General features: G+C 42.2%; 1 protein-coding gene across 5 annotated transcripts in view; it reads left to right on the forward strand.

Annotated features, from left to right (window-relative positions):
• pappaa (pregnancy-associated plasma protein A, pappalysin 1a) overlaps positions 1-19,637 on the forward strand; it is a 182,490-nt gene that overhangs the window by 153,081 nt on the left and 9,772 nt on the right. For 3 of the 5 annotated variants that reach the window (XM_083793928.1, XM_083793930.1, XM_083793932.1), the window contains exon 23: positions 359-460. In XM_083793928.1, coding sequence (XP_083650054.1) covers positions 359-460 — 102 coding nt within the window. The remainder of the gene's footprint in view (positions 1-358; positions 461-19,637) is intronic. The other 2 variants (XM_083793929.1, XM_083793931.1) reach the window with 1 other exon arrangement.

Genomic DNA, 19,637 nt, shown 5'->3' on the forward strand with positions numbered 1-19,637 from the left:
TTCCACCCTGGGCCCTTAAAATGCACCTAAGTATTGCAAATGGGGAAACTTAGGCAGAAACAATAGGTGTGTAAAGTTTTTAAAAACATTCCATGACAGTTCAAACTGAAACTGGGCTGAAAGGTTTGGCGTGGGCCAAACTGTTTTTGGTTTGTTTTAATAAATGGAACCAAATGGACCCTTACAGATCTGCAACTTTGAGAGTGTACTGTACATTGTACATTTTATACACTCTTTTGAGTTATGGGGGTCCTTAAAAACAGAGTTTACAACCACATGGTTATTAGTTCTAAATATGGGTTTCGATATATGTCCGGTTAATTAATTATGTTCATTGTTTTGTCTTAACTTCTCTGAGAAGCCATTCATGGGAGACAACTACTGTGACTCGGTGAACAACAGAGCCTTCTGCAACTACGACGGAGGAGACTGCTGCCAGTCCACCGTCAAGACCAAGAAGGTGAGTGTCACAACAATAACACGCCTCCCGAGTCTTGTTCTGTTCAGTCCAAGACATGCCATCTCCGGCTCCGCTTCACTTTCCCGTATCTGCGTGAGGTGCCTGGACGCCTTTTTAGGAGATGGGAAGCAGGTTGGAGTCTATTTATTCCAATGGGAGAGTGGACATGAACATGAACCATTATTTTTAGCCCCACAGTCACTGAATTAAATATTGGACCCGATTGACACAAGCCACACAGTATTCCCAAGATTTTCATACTAAAATGTTTTTTTTTTCTTCTGACAGACAGATCAGGAGTAAATGTTATTTAGTGTCGACCTTTCTCTGTCCCAGCAACACACTCTCGAGGAATCTAGCGCCAGAAATTGGGCCTCTTCAGACTTCCTTCACAGGTGTTACCAATGATACTAATGAAGGCTCAGCCAGGGTGCTGATTTTGTGCATGTTTGGCTCACTGGAAACACCTTGCTACACCAGTGGGGTGTGAAAGGGAGCCTCATGGGTCCTTGAGGGGGTTCCAAAGGGAACCAACTGCACCATGTCTTCTGCCTTAGAATGCATCGCCATCTTTTGGCTATAATAATTCTATCACTGAAATGCCCCCCACTTGCCATGCCATACCGAAGGCAACATTAAGGACAATTGCCTTTTTCTGAACTCTCCTGAACTTGAACGCATCATCTTGGCATTGGAAGAATTTGTCCTCTGTGTAGAAATGCGGGGTCACGTGCAGAAAATAGCTGTTTTCACTATTTTTTTTTGGCCAAAAGACGTCCAGTGTTGCGTGCTGGTGTCACACTGTGAGCTTATTTTCAGTGTGACAGTGACATACAGTAGGACAGCTCCGCACACTCTGCGCAGCTCCAATGTTCGAAAACAGAATGGGGGAAAATTGTGTTTTCTAAACAATAGCTTGAACATCTAAATAGAAATACATTTGGATTTGCGTGAGGGTACGAGATGTTCTTTCACTATCCCTAGATGATAGGCACGCCTTGTGCTCAACAAAATGCCACAAAAGCTCTTGTCTTCTGAATTCCAACCTTTCATCGATAGTGTTGTGCACGGCCATGGTTGGTATGTTGGTTTAATGTTTACAGTTCTAGTTTCCACTGTTCCCCACTTATCATTTAATGTACTGCTGAACCCTTTATTGATTTCACCCCAGCCGACCCCTCTTGGACCATCTCTTAACCCAAAGCTCTTTTGTCGTCGCCTGTCGGAAAAGAATCCTCGTATCTTCCATAATTATTGAAATGTTTTGTTTTTGTTGTAAATGAATGTGCTGCTTCGATGTGCTCTTCGTCAAGCAATTATTTTATCTGAATACTTTTCAGCGTGGTTCAAGTCTGCAGGGTGTCATACTGAACAAAATTAAATATTAAGAATATTATGTTTCCACTTCTGTCCACTTCGGTGGAAACCTCTTATGTCCAAAACTGTTACTGCAGGATTCAACTACTGAGTTTGTGGATCTTATACTTTTGATGCTTTTGAGTGACGCTGTAGTATGAACCAGTAGAGTGTTAGTTTATGCTAAATAAAATATATATATTTAATAAAAAAGTTTAAAATATGACTCATGAATAAATAATAACTATCCATTGGAACACAGGTTATTTTTCCCCATTTCCTGAAAAGCAGCACTTTTGGACATACAAGGTTTCCACCTGAAAGGGCTTTTTCTCTTTTGCCTGGACTCTCCAAGCCTCAAATTACCGCTGGGAGCCATAAAGTGGATATTATCAGACTCCATCCATGGTGCGTGTATGGGGCCATATTCAGTGTTTCTAATGCACAGCTGTTGTCCTTACCAGTGTAAGCTCATATAGCTATAGCCTATAGCCTAGCCCCCAAATGTAGTCTGTGTGGGCTCAAATTCGATCTTCCCATAAATCTTTGCTCCCGCCTAAGGTTTCCTCAAAGTGACATGATCTACTGCAGGGGTTGCCAAAGTTGGGGTCGGGACCCCACATGGGGTCGCGGGACACTGACGGTGCGGTCGCTAAACTATTTTTTCCACACCTGAATTAGAATTAAACAGAATGAGTGAAATTCAATGTAGAGGCTGAAAAGTTTGGGAACCCTGCATGATCTACTGTATCTCTGCTTGCACCTTAGAGTATATATGAATAGAGACGGCACCGGATTTCTTGCTACTTTAGATAGTGTGACGCTAGTGTGATCAAAAGCGTTAATTCACGAAAAAACTAAGGGTTAAAACATGGAGATAAGAGGTTTCTGCAGAGAGTGACGATATACCAGTATATTTCAGTTAATTGCCCAGCTCTCAAGAGTTAAATTATTGTTAAACATCGGGCATTACTTACTATCATGGATTGTCGACAAAATATTATTCAACAAGAACAAAATAGTCTTTGGTTTTGTGTCTGAGAGGCTAAATCTAATCAAAATGTGGTCCGTGGCTCAAATGCAGAATAAATAATGGGCCTTGATATGAAAGGGGTTGAAAACCACTGCTGTAAGTGTTTGGCCCTCTGTCTTTATGCTAATGCAGATCTCTCCATTGGGAAAAAGGTGGTTTTATTTGGCTCAGTCCAGGCTCATAGCTGCTGGCTGGAAGTGTATGGTAGCTTCTGTGCTATAGCATCTGCTTCTCTGGCCTGGGCCGCTTCACTGTCTCTGGCGAGCGTCGCCTTGTGTGTGGCTGGCTGGCTGGCTGGCTGGCTGGCTGGCTGAATTTATATTGCAGTCTATGTGTCTGGCTGGCTGCGTGCGTGTGTGTGTCTGGCTTTGGGGTAGGGTCTTCATTTCCTTTTTGGAAGACGGACAGATGTCCCTTTTCTTCTCCCCCAAGCGTGCAATCAGAGATCTAGTGATTGTGTCCCATTCACCTTCACAGAAATCCTTCATCCACTTTTGAGTCCTCGGCCACAGGGGGGGGGAGAAGACTTGCTCTCCTTACAGGATCTTGTTTTTTACGTTTCATTTTTCCATTTTCTTTTTTGGTCATTCTACCCTCCGTGTTCCCAGTGCAACAGAACAATGTTTTTTCGCTCTGTTGAGATCAAGGAAGGAAAAATATGTTTTTCATTTAAGCTAGAGATACAAATCAAGTCCAAAGCCAGAGATGCAAGCTTTTAACCCATTAAAACCGAGAAACCGTCTGTGTAATATTTTATTTTTGAGTTGGCTATTATATATAATGTACAAGCTGCTATTTTTTGAACATTTTCCAAAAATCTTGAAAGTGTGAGAACTACTGATTTAGAAGGCATTTGTATAATTGGCCTCAGGTGATTGTGTTACGGCAGGATTGTTGCATCATCAATATATATTGGTCTCACCCGCGTTGCATTCTCCAAGGGTGAGTGCTGAAAATCGGTTATTTTCAGCAAATGTAAATTACTAGAATTGTCGCGTGCCTATGGCACGCTCCAGTCAATCCATCCATCCATCTTCAACCGCTTATCCGTAGTCGGGTCACGGGGGCAACAGCTCCACCAGAGTGCTCCAGACTTCCCTCTCCAGAGCAACATTAGTGACTTCCTCCTTCCTGGGGGATCCTGAGACGTTCCAAGGCCAGTGAGTCGATGTATTTCCTCCAACTGTGCCTTGGTCTGCCCCGGGGTCTCCTCCCAGTGGGACGTGCGTCGAGGACCTCCCTAGGGAGACGCCCGAGAGGCATCCTAACCAGATGCCCGAACCACCTAAACTGGCTCCTTTCCAGGCGAAGGAGTAGCGGTTCTACGCCGAGTAGCGGTTCTACGCCGAGTCTCTCTCGTGTGACTGAACTTCTCACCCTATCTTTAAGGGAGATGCCAGCCACCCGTCGAAGAAAACTCATTTTGGCCGCTTGTATTTGCAACCTTATTCTTTCGGTCATGACCCACACTTCATGACCATAGGTGAGAGTAGGAACGAAGATTGCTCGGTAGACAGAGAGCTTTGCCTTCTGGCTCAACTCTCTTTTCGTCACAACAGTGCGGTACAGCGACTACAATACCGCCCCTGCCTCTCCGATTCTCTCCAGTCTTCGCTCCAGTCTAGGAAATAAGTAAAATAAATGTCGGGATAAGAATGGTGGTTCCTTATTGGCTGTTGATGGTTACGTAACTAATTAATTAAAGTGACACTTTTGACTCACAAGGTTTACAACCTTACAACCTTAACACACTCTGACAGACCGGGCGGAGCGGACACACACACACACACACACACACCCTGTTGTGACAGGATGGTTTCACGTTTTTATTTTTATTACATTTCGTTTTTTAGAGGGAAAGTGTATGAAAGCACGTCCTGGCGAATGGGGGCTTTTCTGCCGGCCCTGATGGGAGTCCTCATGCCACGTCCCAAAGCAAACATGTCCTATAATAGGGTTACAGTTTTAATTGAATGTTCTACGGTTTGATCATGCCAACAAGGAAGAACGTTCTGAACTCCTGCACATGGCAGAGAGAACATTGTGTTTGTTTTGGTTTGGGGCCGAATGCTGCCAGCACTCTGGCTGACTTTTGACCCTCTGTGGCTCTTTTCTTGTTTGCGTGTGTCGGTATATAACATGGTTATACAGGGTTCTTACTCTGTGCCACAGCCTTTGATGGTTTAAATAAGTGCTTCCCAAACGTTTTCTGCTTGAAACCCATACGATATACATTTGGTGTCACCCCAGGACCTAATCGTAAAAAAACAAGCAAAAAATATTTTTGAATGAATAGTGATAATAGCAGATCTACAAGATCAGTTATAGTTATAGGAATGCTTCACCAAATAAATAACTTTATTTCAGTTGTTCTGAAGTTGTTTCTTAACCTGTGATGATGATCAATATTCCTTGAAGAATCCAAAAAACAAACTTTATGAATTGAAGTAAATGGGGGACAAAGATTAACAACAGCAAACTGCTATGCAGGAATCTGTTTGTAATCCCAAAAACACTGCTAACAGTGTACCCCAAAACACTGCTAACAGTGTGTCCCAAAACACTGCTAACAGTGTGTCCCACATTGCTTCTAAACGCTAACTAAAAACACCACTCCATGAAAAATACTGGTTTAATTCTCTTCCAGTTCAGCAGCCTACAGCAGCCTACTGTACTATGTCAGTCAACTGTCTTCCTTCCGTGTGCATTGTGTGCAACGCGACGACGGACCACCACCACTTTAACAGTCGGTATCCAATGCCAGTACCACAAAGTGGTGCACTGCTTCCTTTTTGGTTCATCTTCCCTGGAGTTCATCTTCCCTGGAGAGGCAGTATGCAACTGGCATTGCATACTGACTGTTACACCGCCGCTGATATAAAAGCAGCTGGTAATAATATGAGTCTATGACTATGTCATTATTTCTTGTTTTAAAACACACTTCGAGCCATACACGTCCAAACACGGTTAAAACTCATCCACCACTAAATGGCAGTAGCAATAGTTCAGCACAGGCCACCATAGATTTGTTCTATTATTTTAGAACGACAGTTGTAAGATTTGTCTTAAATCATGATTATAATGTTATCAATTTAAGCCCCTTTAAAAATAAGTTAAAACCGTATTTGGCCTTGAGGCACTTTGTGAAAAAGAAGTAAAATAAGTACTTGGCCTTCAATGAATAAAACTCCTCACTGTTATGCCATCCTCACGTTTGAATGTTTAACAGTCATACTGTACTTACGCCTCCTGTATACGGCCCCCGACGGCAAGGGGACCGGCAACCATCTTGGAATGGTCGAGAACCAAAAGTGACGAAAATAATGATAATCCGTGCTCCATAGAATCCCATACTGGCCGCGATCTTTAGCGGGGATTATCTCAGATTTGGTGACATGAGAAAAAGTATGAACGGTTAGCATGTTGTGATCTTGTATGCTAGTTCTGCACCCGATCTAGCTATGGACGGGTTGCACTCTTACTTCCGGATTTAAAATGGCCGACGAAGGCCCTGTGAAATGACGTCATTTTGTAGTTTTTGCCTTGCAAGGTCTACCGAGGTGCCCGAAAACATGCCGGCACGAAAAGTGTTTAATATCTTGTTTTGCCCCTCCCCCCGAGGTGGTGCGAGCTGCGTGATACTCTGTGTGAGTATCACGTGCGAGGACCTGCTATTTCATGCATGCGCATGAATCACGGTTAAACGCACATACAGTACTGCTATTCTAGTTGCACTGCACACAGCTAGTCTAGTGTAATAGTGTCTTGGTGTAATACATTTTTAACAAGTAGAATAATACAGCATCATCACGCACATAGTCAAAGTTAGGGCTGCACATTTTTTGAGGGCCCTCCTATGCTCAGCTTTGAGGGTGTGTGTAAACACAAACATTGTCCCAACACAAACATTGAATGCCGTTGATAATGAATGGTCATTTTGAGTGTTTGTGTAAGTACAAACATTACGTAAACACAAACATTGAAGACAAAGGTGAGGACGCAAATTGTGATTGCCCGGAATGAGATGGTGTATGATGATAAGAGTGCTCCACACTTCACAAGGGTGTGGTTTTTCTTTTTCACCCTACAGTAATATATGAACTCACTATTCTCACGTGATTCTTTTAGAGCATAATGCACTGCAAAATATAAAGAATTACCATAATTTGTTAGATTTAGATAGCCGGGGCTAGGAGGTATTATGTGTGTGTAACTATATATAATATAGGCCCATATTGTCTCTGTCGTGTGGAAACCTCATATGTCCAAAACTATACTTTTCAAGGATTCAAATAAAAAACCCTCAAAAGTAGCAGGTGGGGTTGATGAAAGGACCTTTCTGTGTGGAGTTTGCATGTTCTCCCCATGTCCCCTAGGGTAGGTACCCTCACAAAAAACATGCAGTAATCCTGGTCTCTATACTGCCTCCCCCTGGTCATCTACATGCTGCGTCCTACCAGGGATGCTCCCCCCTGTCAGGTGATAAAATGCAGCCTGCTTACTCCTCATGCATTGAAGGAAGCATGAGCTCAGTTCGGGGCTCTTCCCAGGTTGGCAAAGGCAGAGTAGCGCCCAGGATTACAGTTTAGGCAATTGGCTGAAAAAGATGTGTTACAAAAATTGTGGGATTAAACAAAACAATATAGGCCTATATAGCATATCGACAAGCTCAAAACGCGGATATGCTACTTTTGATGTTTGACGTTGTGACGCTGTAGTATGATCAATTAGGCAAAAAAAACATAAAATATGGAGATAATAGGTTTCATAGCAAGCTTCGCACAGCCCAGGCGACACTTCTCTGAATCGGCGACGTTTTCCCGAAGCCGTGACGATTAAGCGGATCACCTGAGCTCAATGAACTGGAGCCACAAACTGACTTGCAGGCATTTCTTGCCTTGGCATCGTTTGAAGCGAAAGAATATTCCGGCTGATATTTTCCAGCAGTGGCTCTGCATGGTGGAACCGTTCGGATTTGCGGGAAAGATATGAGAAAATTGTTCTGAAATAACCAATCATAATGTGATTCATCAGCTGCCAGGAATGAAGGACACAAGAGGTTATCGGGGGTGAGGACATAAAAAAGGCAATATTCGAGTGGAGGAATGAGGCTGATATGTTAAGTTGCTGCCGGAGAGGACAGAATCTAGACTGAATGATATAAATCTGCTTTGCGTGTCACTTAGTGGGAGCCCATTCTCTAATAGCCACTGGCTTTGCCTGTCATTGAATTACATCATGCACTATTATCTAAATGCCTTGGCTACTACTAACACACTAAATAACCTTGTTAATGAAATTAAGTCTGAACGTAGGTTTAACCAGTCCAGCCCTATACGTCATTGTACAACAAAGCAGTAGATCTACAATGCGTTGCTATTTTAGCTATGTTGGGGGCAATTATCTAATGTAATCCTGGGCGCTACACTCCCTCTGCCAACCTGGGGAGGGCAGCGGACTTACCTCATGCTTCCTTCTATGCATGAGGAGTCCAAGCTGCTTCTTTTCACCTGACATGGGGGGGCATGAAAGAATGTCTCCTCACAACTCTTGAATTAACATTAACATTTTGTGGATGTTGTCCAGTTATATTCCCTGCTATGTTTTGTTGTTTTGGTACTCGGGACTTGGTTTGGTGGTGTTCAAATGTAGTTGTTTATCACTTTCAGGCAAAGCCAATCCGCCCACTCATCCCCATTTAGGACAGCTCAGTCAAAACAGAAACAGAGCCCTTTGCACCTGATTCTGATTTCCCCCCCAAAACGGAACACATGCGCGGTTGGCGACCGAAAAGCAGCCGGTTGCATAAAGTCCTCTGAAAACAAAACAGAATGACACAGTGAAATGACAAAAAGGAATCTGTGACTCATTTGTAACAGTCTCTCTCGGCTCCGTGCTGATAGCTCACACGGTTCAGAGACACAGAAATGCATGCTGCTTTCCTCTTATTTTATTTTATTTGTTTTTTGGGGGGTGGAAATTGTTTGTTTTTTTGGTGAACACATGGCAATTATCCTTTGTCGTTTCTTAGCTCGTTATCAAAGAGATGGACACAGCTGTTGTTTGTCAGTTTGGAGCTAACAGGTATTGTATGCCAGTGGTACTTAATTAAAATATCAATACTGCAATGTAGAAACACAATCTAAATATCCGTAAAGTACAAAGGTAAAACAAAGTATGCATTAAGCTTGTTGAAAGTACTCGTCAAGGTCGATGCATTGTGATATTGCAGATCAGCTATAGCCTAATTTAACTCATTCTGGGCGGGAACCCCTTTTGGTGTTATAACCCTTCTGTACGGGAACCCCTCTTGGGGTGCTGTACAGTATGTACAGTATTTTAAATTAAAAATATTTGATGCTGGTATATAAATATTTTTTCAGAAAACCTTTTCAAGGCATTTTTAGAATCGGCCGGGTTAAAAAGGCCGAAATGTGTATAGGGCTGAATGCAAATGTACAAAGGAAGTTTTCAAATAATTGTAGTAAGTAGTAAGCATAAGTATAAGTAGGCTACTCTTAGCATTTATCCCATATTGACCTGAGATCAGATTATAAAAATGTCTTCTACATCCTGACAGTTTTCTGAAAAAGCTTTGTTTCTATGTCAGTCGTTCTTATATTTTTCAAAAATAGCAGACCTACAAGCTCGTAGCGCGCCACTCGGTGGCACGCTATGAGCTTGTAGATCTGCTATTTTTCTTTTTGTCAAATATGTTTTTATTTAACAGATTATATTAAATTGTTACAAACATGATATGAAATACTTTTTTTGGTTTTTTTAAGACAAAAAAGAGAAAGAAATCCCTAACCCTCCCACCCATACTGCTCAGTGACACTGCATACTATATAATAAGATGATAGAAAGCTCATGGAAAACATCTGAAAAGAAAAAGGCGTACAGTCAACCATATCAATGGTATCCTGTCTATTAATTGTTTCTACTCAGGTAATGGACAAGGGGCAGCCAAACCTTATCAAACTGTCTCTCCCTGTTTCTCAGGAAATACCTTATTCTCTCAAGATGAAGTGTACTAGTCATTTCATTTAACCGATCTGCTATTTTTCAATAGCTAAAGCATAACATGATGCTAACACCAAAAGGGGTTCCCGCCCAAAATGGGTTATGTTCTCACAGAGAAGACTCACAAAGTGCTTTACACTTGGTTCCATTTGTACACTTTCAGAGTTACATTAAAGGAGAATTCCATACTAAAAGGCTTTCTTACCTTTCTTTGTAGTTGTTACGTCCCCACCAAAGAGGTCCAGGTGTTATTTTGTGCAAAAGCTCCTTATTGGCTATTTCCCTTACGATAAGCCCTAAATGAATTGCATTGAATTGAATGGGAATTGAATGGGGCTATGGGGTGTTGTGCTAATTCGCTTATTTCCATTGCTCAAAATTATAATTTCTTTGTATATATCCTCTCTTCATAATGTAAATAATATCCCAAGCGGCACACTTTACTACTTCTTTCGATGGAAATAAGCGAACTAGCATAACACCCCATAGCCCCATTCAATTCCCATTCAATGCAATGCAATTCATGCTTATGGTAGGGAAAATAGCCAATAAGGAGTTTTTGCACAAAAAAACACCTGGACCTCTTTGGTGGGGACGTACTGTAACAACTACAAAGAAAGGTAAGAAAGATAAGAAAGCATTCTAGCATGGAATTCTCCTTTAACATTGATTTTACAATATAAATTGGGGGTACCAGAGATAGAAATGCCATTAAATGGGGCTCCGTAGACTAATGCATGTCGAACTGGGGGGTCCTTGAAATTAAACTGGTTGAGAATCACTGCTAGAGCCGTAGAAATCTCTTATGGGGGTCCCTGGCATATCTTTTGAAATGGGGGTCCGCATGCTAATTAGTGTCAATTTGGGGGTGGCTTTACACCACTGCTGTATGCTTCTTTTCTGTGATGAATGTGGTGCCTATTTTAGTTCACAAACACAAATATCCCATACAGTAAGGATTTCTTGCTATGCCTTTTAACCTCCAGCTGTAATAATGAAGGTATTTCATTGTTGGACGTTTTGAGTGTAGTCCTTTTGTCCTGAGTGAAGCACGACAATTCTACAAAAGTGGTCCTCAAAATGTCCAGAAAGTGTTATTTCTTGGCTCAAAGTAAACCTGTAAGTGTTTGTTGTTGCGGTTGCACAGAAACAACATCCACCCACTTATACACACACTGTTATTGCTTTATCAATAACCTCTGTCGGGTGGAAAGTAAACCTCATGTGTCCAAACCGGATACTTTTCAGGATTCGGCCATGAAACACAGGCAGAGCACAGCACAGTTGTTCTTTATGGGGCGGCGGCGGTGGCTCAGGGGTAGAGTGCCTGGATGGTAACCGTGAGATCCCCCAGAGTTACTGTCGAAGTGTCCTTGAGCAAGACTCTGAACCCCTAATTGCTCCCGATGTGCTAGTTGGTGCCTTGCATGGTTTCCGCTGCCATCGGTGTATGAATGTGTGTGTGTGAATGGGTGAATGTAATGCACAATCTCTGTAAAGCGCCTTGGATAAAGGCGCTATATAAATGCACCATTTACCATTTATGTGTGTACGAAGCTATAGACAAGACAGACAGACAGGCCATCACTCGACCAGCCACCAACAGTTGTTATGCACGAGAGGTCGGGTGACTCAGCAGAAGTCTCGGTCTGCCTGTGTTGTTGTTTTCATGTGCAGTGTCATAACACAGCACATGAAAAGCACACACACTGCCAGCAGCATGCCAGAGATAAAAATCCCCACCAAAAAACGACCACTCACGCCGTCTTACATCCTCGCACAGCTGTGTTTTCACTCCACTTTCCTTTCCCCAACATAACCAAATAAGAGGACATGTGTATAAAAAAAAAAAAAAAAAAGCAATGCTACAAAACTGTTTGCTTCAAAATATGTTGCATGTTCCCATTTCGTTTTCTATTAGATTTTTAATCAGCAGTTTGTTGCAAAGCTCAAAGGAATCCCAGTTTTTAATAGCTGGAGACACACACTACAATTTCTCCAAGTTAAGCTTCTCTCGTATTCTCATGCTGACGTTTTGGCCTATTTGGTGCAAATTTTGCAAAGCCCCTATACACATTCTCACCTTCAGGTGTTGTATTACTACCACTACTGTACACAGAACTATTTGGCTAGTGCGACAAAATTGAAGACCTTATTTAAGAAGGAAGGGACATCTACAGGTACCGGACATGTCATTGTCTCTGTCCAGATTTGCCCCACTGGGAGGCAAACTGGAGCCGCAAATTCCATGGAATGCATTGAAGTCAATGAGAGGCGGCTGGATCAGCTTATGAACAAACACCGTTTCAGAATCACTGCAACCTTTTGTGCGATAATCGATTCAGGAAAATAAAAGACAACAGATCAGTTTTCTGCACCTTGTTCTTTCATGTGCACACTCACTGTATAAAATGACATTGAGGAATTTGAGGAGCACAGAGTACATTTGTGAATGTGCAGTATACGTAGGTACGGGCTGTCATCGCGACATTGTCAGTCTGTCTGACGACCAATTCTCGCGCTACCACCGAGCCAGAAACAATCGCTGCATGGGCACTCTTCGGATACCTCAATAAAACGACATGGTGTTTGTTCAAGAGCTGGTCCAGATGGCTCTCATTGACCTCAATGTACAGTATTCCATTGAAGAGCTGGTCCAGATGGCTCTCATTGACCTCAATGTACAGTATTCCATTGAACGTCCGGCTCCAGTTTTCCTCCCGGGGGGAAGTCAATGACGCTTGTCTGACGTAGAAGAGCGCTTCTGTTCCTTCATTTAGAAGTTCCTCGGTGGGAGAGGAGTGGTGTCGAGGGGAGGGGGGTATAGGTTCATTCATGTTATTATTCTGGTGAAAGTGCAAGTGGTAATGAGGAGAGGTGCTGCAGGAGTGCAGGAGAAAATGAGAGTCTCTCATTTTCCCAGCTCTACTTTCACACAAACACTCGTGCGTATTAAGGGGTTCTGGTTGACTTGCTGTGTATTATTCCACCCCGGGAACCTTCAAGGTGCGAGGCCCCGACTGCACGTCAGGTCACCACAGGATCCCCCTTAATGGTTGCAAGCTGTCGTCCTGGTGGGGTGGGGTATCTGAAGTGGTGGGGTGGGGGTAGCTGAAGTGGTGGCAAACGTATGGAATATGGGCCTGTTTTAGGGGTTTTGCCTTTCAACTTAAAGGTTGGAATGAATTCCTTTGTTTGACTTTGGAAGCGCCACACAGAGGGCAACAACTGTATGGTTATATGCGGCTACGTCTGACATCTACAACTTTCCCTAATGGGCCCATTTGATTTTCTGTCCCCGTGTCAGTCCCCTAGCTCAGGGGTGGACAACTTTGACGATGGAGAGGTCCACTATATTTCCACAATGACTCCAGAGGGCCACATTGCATATTACTGTCATAGCAAAAATAGCTGATCTACAAGCTCAAAACGAGTCGCACTATGACACGTTTTGTGCTTGTAGATCTGCTATTTTTGCTATTTGGATTGAAATCCTGAACTATTTTTTGCTATTTTTGAATTGAAATCCTGAAATTTTACATTTGTATTGAATTTCAAATGCCTTTCAAATGCCTTTTTAATTATAGCTGTGTTACCTTATGAACTAAAAACGGATGCATTGGACATAAAAAGAGGATTTGGCGAGTCTTGGTTTAAGAGCCAAGTGGTGTACACCTTGGCCTCCCATGCATAGCTGTTGCTATGTTTCATTATTTGTTTGTGTCTAAGTTGATATTTCACTGTCCATAACCACCGGGACCCCGCTAAGCCAGCTAAGTCTCCCTCTCCATTGGTTTTTCGTACAGACCGAGGCCTTTTTGCCCCCCTCCCAAACCTACACTTTGCAAGTGGCTGTTTTTCCCCCCCGGTCGGTCGTGGGGTTTTGACTCTCGCCCCGTATTTACTTTTACTTTACTCCTACAAGTTCCACATGAACGAAACTTCAAACACATCTAGCTTTGAAGCTTAAAGAAAATGTTGCTACACCAATTTAAAGAGTGCATACAAAAACAGTTAAATAAATATGGCAGTCCAGGTGAGCTTCTGCAAAATCTCTTTTTTTTTCTCCGACTCTTTGCTACATTGCTGAACAAACAACACTATTTTTTTTACAAAGTCAGCACAACTTTACACAAAGGTCACCACAGAGTGTGATGTCAGCAATAGCAGGAAGTAACGATTTATCTTTGTTCATTTGCTATCAGTGGTGGAAAGTAACTAAGTGCATTTACTTAATTACTGAGGTAATTACTGAGGTCATTTTGAGGTATTTGTACTTTACTTGAGTATGTTACATTTTCATACACATACACATTTATACACATACACATTTCGGCCATTTGAAAATAGCCGATCTATAAGCTCACATTGCGACGCATAATAGTGTAATAATAATCAAAATCGACTAACTTGTAAGTAACTAAAGTTTACCCATAAAGGCGTAAGAAGTACAACATTTGCCTCTGAGAGATGTAATGGAGTAGAAGTATCAATGTTTGAATGCTCAAGTAAAGTAAATGTACCGCAAAAACTACTCCGTTATAAGTAAAAGTCTGGAATTCAAAATGTACTTCAGTAAAAGTAAAAGGTATTGGCATCAAAATGTACTTAAAGTACCAAAAGTAGAAAGTAGGCCTACTCACTGTGCAGAATGTCCCATTTCAAGTTTTCAAGTGTATACAAGTAACTTGAAAATAGGCTAAGCTAAATGTATAGCATATATATGTTTTGTAATAATAATCAAAATCTACAAAGTAGCTAAAGTTTTCAAATAAATGTAGTGGAGTAAAAGTACAATATTTGGATCCAAAATGTAGTGAAGTAGAAGTGAAGCTATTGGAAATTGGAAACACTCAAGTAAAAGTACCAATATCTCAAAGATCTCAAGATTACGGTTCACAACTGTGGCCTGTACTCGCTCATAACTCTTTTAGCCCATTCTGACCTGAGATCAGATTCATACGAGGTTTCCGGCGGACACACACTGTGTCTGATTAACCCATTCTGACCTGAGATCAGATTCTAAAAATGTCAGTCGTTCTTCGATTTTTTTCAAAAATAGCAGACCTACAAGCTCGTATCGCGCCACTCGGTGGCGCGATATGAGCTTGTAGATCTGCTATTTTTAAATAGCTAAAGCATAACATGATGCTGACACAAATGGGTGCCCGGTCAGAATGGGTTAGGATTGTAATATCTCGGATTCTTCTTTTTGGGTCAAGCTTGAGTTGCGTCTCATTTCTCTAAGTGATATGTGACCAGATTTGAGAGAGAACTGATTTATTTAACTGATTTATTAATTTTTTTATCCAAAATGAGTTAATAGCATCACAGGCATGTCTGAAATAAATGTCAGAGCTGAAATCGACGTGTAAATATGAAAAAAATGCTTAATAGCACAGGCAGACTCTTCACATACTAGAGCATGTCTGAAATAAATGTCAGAGCTGAAATTGACGTGTAAATATGAAAAGAAATGCTTAAACATGAAGCTAGGTATAATGTTAAGAGTTCACAAAAGTGCACCTTTCAAGCCTGTTTTTTCAACTCGCTTTTTTCTGCGAGATATTACTCTCTAAGCCAATTATCTCCAAAACTGGTGGGTCAAACTGAACAACCAATATGTTAATTTGATGCTATGATTCTCTGCTTTCATATGACATGAGAAAACCAAAATAATAAAAATCTAATGGCCTAGCCCCTCAGTCAAATCTGGTCACATATGATCCTTGGTTACAAAACATATGTTTTGGGTGGATTAAATGACAATAACGGGACATCTTACATAGCAGATTTTTACTTCCTTATTCTGGAAGTAATTACCGGGAAACCGCTTTCAAACTAAAAGTCTCGCCCTATTAAATACATGGACAGCGCTCTGAGCCACCACTAGATGGGGCTGTTGGCAGTAAATGAGTACTTAATTACATGTACTTAGTTACTTTGCACCACTGAGTAAATGTACTATAGTTACTTCCCAACACTGTAAATAGCCGTCTTAAATCTTGGGTCAAGAGTTCCCCAATTATCCCTGCGCTGGATGTTTTGCTTTCAGCAACGGCGGACGGCTTCTATAATCTCCTCAAGGTTGCTGAGTTTATGTAAAGCAATAATTATTGAATGGTGGTCCTTGGAAGAATGTTTTAATCCAATAAAAAAAAGGAATCAACATTTACCGCACACTTACAGTGTGGTCATTCACACAAACACACTGCGTGCACACACACACACACACACACACACACACACACACACAAACAAACACACAAACACAAAAACACACACGTGCACACTTATGGCTTGGCTCAGCTCATCAGCTCGCTATGAGGTTTCGCTATGAGTTCACTCCTCTTCAGCCCAAGAAAAACATAAGGATTAAAGGGAATACCTTCTAAAGACTTAAAAAAAAAAAAAAGAATTACAGCAATTGGAATGTTCCCAAAAGATATTCCATAGGCCTATACCCATGTTTCATAAATTAACCATGCACTTAAAGCAACATGTATACTTCATCATACAATGGTGTCACAAGAGGCAACATTTGCCAAAGTTTTCAACGTATTGCGTGCAAGCATGAGGCACATTTTCACTTTTTACCGATTCCATGCCACCATTGACTCCGGTGCTGTGGCACCAGTGCCAACAGAATGCACAGAAAAGGCTGTGAAGAAGACCCTGTGAAACGGCCCCCGTGCACCGACATACTGTAGTAATTGGTCGTTTTCGAGCCACCGTGGATCCCCTTCACCATCGTTAGAAGCGCTGATATGCTAACTGCAAGATCACGCAATTTTTTGATTGAGCTCCTAACATCGTCCCTCACCTCATATCACCTCAATCTGTGCCTCAATTCAGAGGAAAAACGTGTGTAATGTATTGGACAGATTTTTGGATTTCGATGGCGCGGAAGCAATCGTTGGATTAATATAAATTATGGATTAATAGAAATCAACGATTCTTGTGTTCTGGCACAGGAGGGTTTAAGCTCTAAACACGGGACATCTCGAGTTTGGCATAGATTGTGTTTAATGTAGCATCACAATCGGTTCAACCGCTACAGGGGATAACAGTGGCGGCCATTTTCTGGCACCATCGTTTCAGACGCCATTGACAATTCCCGAACTAGAATCCCAGACCATGCTTCAGGGTCAGATCCATATCAATTTGGGGATCCTTGACATGGAGCAAAAAGAAAGAAAAGAAAAAAAACTTGGTTTGAGAAGCACTACACTAACTGGACAGAGCGAGCACATGGCATCAACAGCTCTTTATTTTTTTAACGTCTGAGGGCAACTGAGTTTGACTTTAATTCCCAGTGCCAAGGCGCTGCCAAGGCATTTAAAGGGGAGGAGAGTGCCATGGCAAGGAGAGGGGTAAGGGGCCCGCATAGAGGGGTGGGGTGGGGGTTCTGGGTATGGGCATTAACCACTTGAACCCTAGCATCCATATTCTTGGGGGGAACATTAGCCAAAAGTAGCAGATCTACAAGCTCACAACACATTTCCAAGCGATGCGTTGTGATCTTGTAGATCTAACATTATTGGCAAACAAGACCTTACTAAGCTTAAGAGGGTTTAAGTGGTTAAGCATTACGTTCTTATACCTTTCCATGTCTGTTTTTTAGTTTCGTCTTTTTTTCAAGTCTTAATTATCAACGCATGTCTGCACTGCCATGCGATGTTTATAGCAATAAAACATCACTAAATGAACAGCAGCGTGGCCTTCCAAATAGTTTCCTTGAATCCCAGCCGTGTGTGTGTGTGTGTGTGTGTGTGTGTGTGTGTGTGTGTGTGTGTGTGTGTGTGTGTGTGTGTGTGTGTGTGTGTGTGTGTGTGTGTGTGTGTGTGTGTGTGTGTGTGTGTGTGTGTGTGTGTGTGTGTGTGTGTGTGTGTGTGTGTGTGTGTGTGTATACAAGCGCACATCGTGAGAAGATAAAGATGGAGAGAGAGAGAGAAAGAGGGTAATAGCAGAGTCGAAGGTGGTTGGGTGATCATACCGTCAGTAAAGTGTGTGTGTGTGTGTGTGTGTACAAGCGCACATCGTGAGAAGATAAAGATGGAGAGAGAGAGAGAGAGGGTAATAATAGCAGAGTCGAAGGTGGTTGGGTGATCATACCGTCAGTAAAGTGTGGGTGCGTGCGTGCGTGCGCGCGTGTGTGTGTGTGTGTGTGTGTTTGTGTAAAATGCGAGTAAGGTGGAGGAGGGCTTCTCCACAGCTGAGTAAAGGTAGTAACACTCCGGGGGGGAACACACTCCCTGCAGGTTTTAGGAGCTTTGGCTGTTTACCACATGAAGAGAGCCCAACTCAGCTCCCTGCTCTATCCCTGTCCAATCTCTCTCTCTCTCTCTCTCTCTCTCTCTCTCTCTCACGTCTGTCTGTCTGTCTGTCTGTCTGTCTGTCTGTCTGTCTGTCTGTCTGTCTGTCTGTCTGTCTGTCTGTCTGTCTGTCTGTCTGTCTGTCTGTCTGTCTGTCTCTCTCTTCTCTCTCTCTCTTTCTCTCTCTCTCCCTTTCTCTCACTTCTATTTGTCTGTCTGTCTGTCTGTCTGTCGAGGGATAACTCCCTCCATCCCTCCCTCCATCCATCACCTCTCTTTCATATATATGTCTCATTAAACTCCCCTCATGTTTTCCTTTTCTTCCCTCTTCTTCCTCATAGCGTCATCGTGGTCATCATTAGCGCGGGCCTCTCCTCCTCCTCTCTGTTTGTTGATCCAGCTCCAGTGTATCTGTGCAGTGGAGACGGATCACCAGTTTGCTGTTGGTGGAATAACACAATTAGCGGCTGTTTGTTTTAGCGCGCTTCTTACACTGGCGCGGGGCAGCAGATTATTATGTGCAGACTGACACTGCATGCCACACACATAGACGCTCTCCGCGTGCGGCCAGGCACACGAAAACACACTTAGACGAATAGGGGGGGGGAGCGGGAGGGGGGAATCCCCTTTTTTGCCACTCCTATGCAAAGCTGTGTGTGTGTGTGTGTGTGTGTGTGTGTGTGCGTGTGTGCGTGTGCGTGTGCGCGGACATCATGTTGTTGACATCATCAGACGTCATCGTTGTGATGAAAGGCACTGCTCAATTCACACGAGTGTGATTTTTATATTGACGTATCGTTGCTTGACACCTTGAATCTCTGTATGTCAACTTTTTAGTTTTTACTTGTTTTAGTTTATTTATCTTTTTGTAAATGAATGGCCTACTTTACCATACAAGAGTGTCATGCAAAAATAACTGAAAGTAAGCTGCACTCGCATGTGGTGAGCTCGCTTATTTTGACAACATTTTGACGGACACTGACAACATTTTGACTGACTTTATTTCCTGAAAAGTAACCATTTTGGACATACAAGGTTTCTCTGCCCGGCAACGATGGTGTTTTTATTTTATTTTATGTGTTTTTGAGGGGCACTAGCCCCTCCTATGTCCAGCTTTGAGGGTTTGTGCACACACACAAATTGTCTTAACACAAACATTGAATGTCATTGACAATGAATGGCCAGCTTTGAGTGTTTGTGTAAACACAAACGAGATGATGTGTGATGATGTCCCGTTTCAAGTTTTCAAGTGTTTACACGTCATTTGAAAATAGCAGTTAGCAATGTATGTTTTGTAACATTAATCAAAATCTACAAAGTAACTACCGGTAGTAACTAAAGTTTTCAAATAATTGCAGTGGAGTAAACAGTACAATATTTGCCAATATATACAATATATACAATATATGTAGTGGAGTCAAAGTAAAAGTATTGGAAATTGAAAATACCT

The sequence above is a fragment of the Protomyctophum parallelum genome (genome assembly GCF_964188405.1).
Source record: "Protomyctophum parallelum genome assembly, chromosome: 21".
NCBI lineage: Eukaryota > Metazoa > Chordata > Actinopteri > Myctophiformes > Myctophidae > Protomyctophum > Protomyctophum parallelum.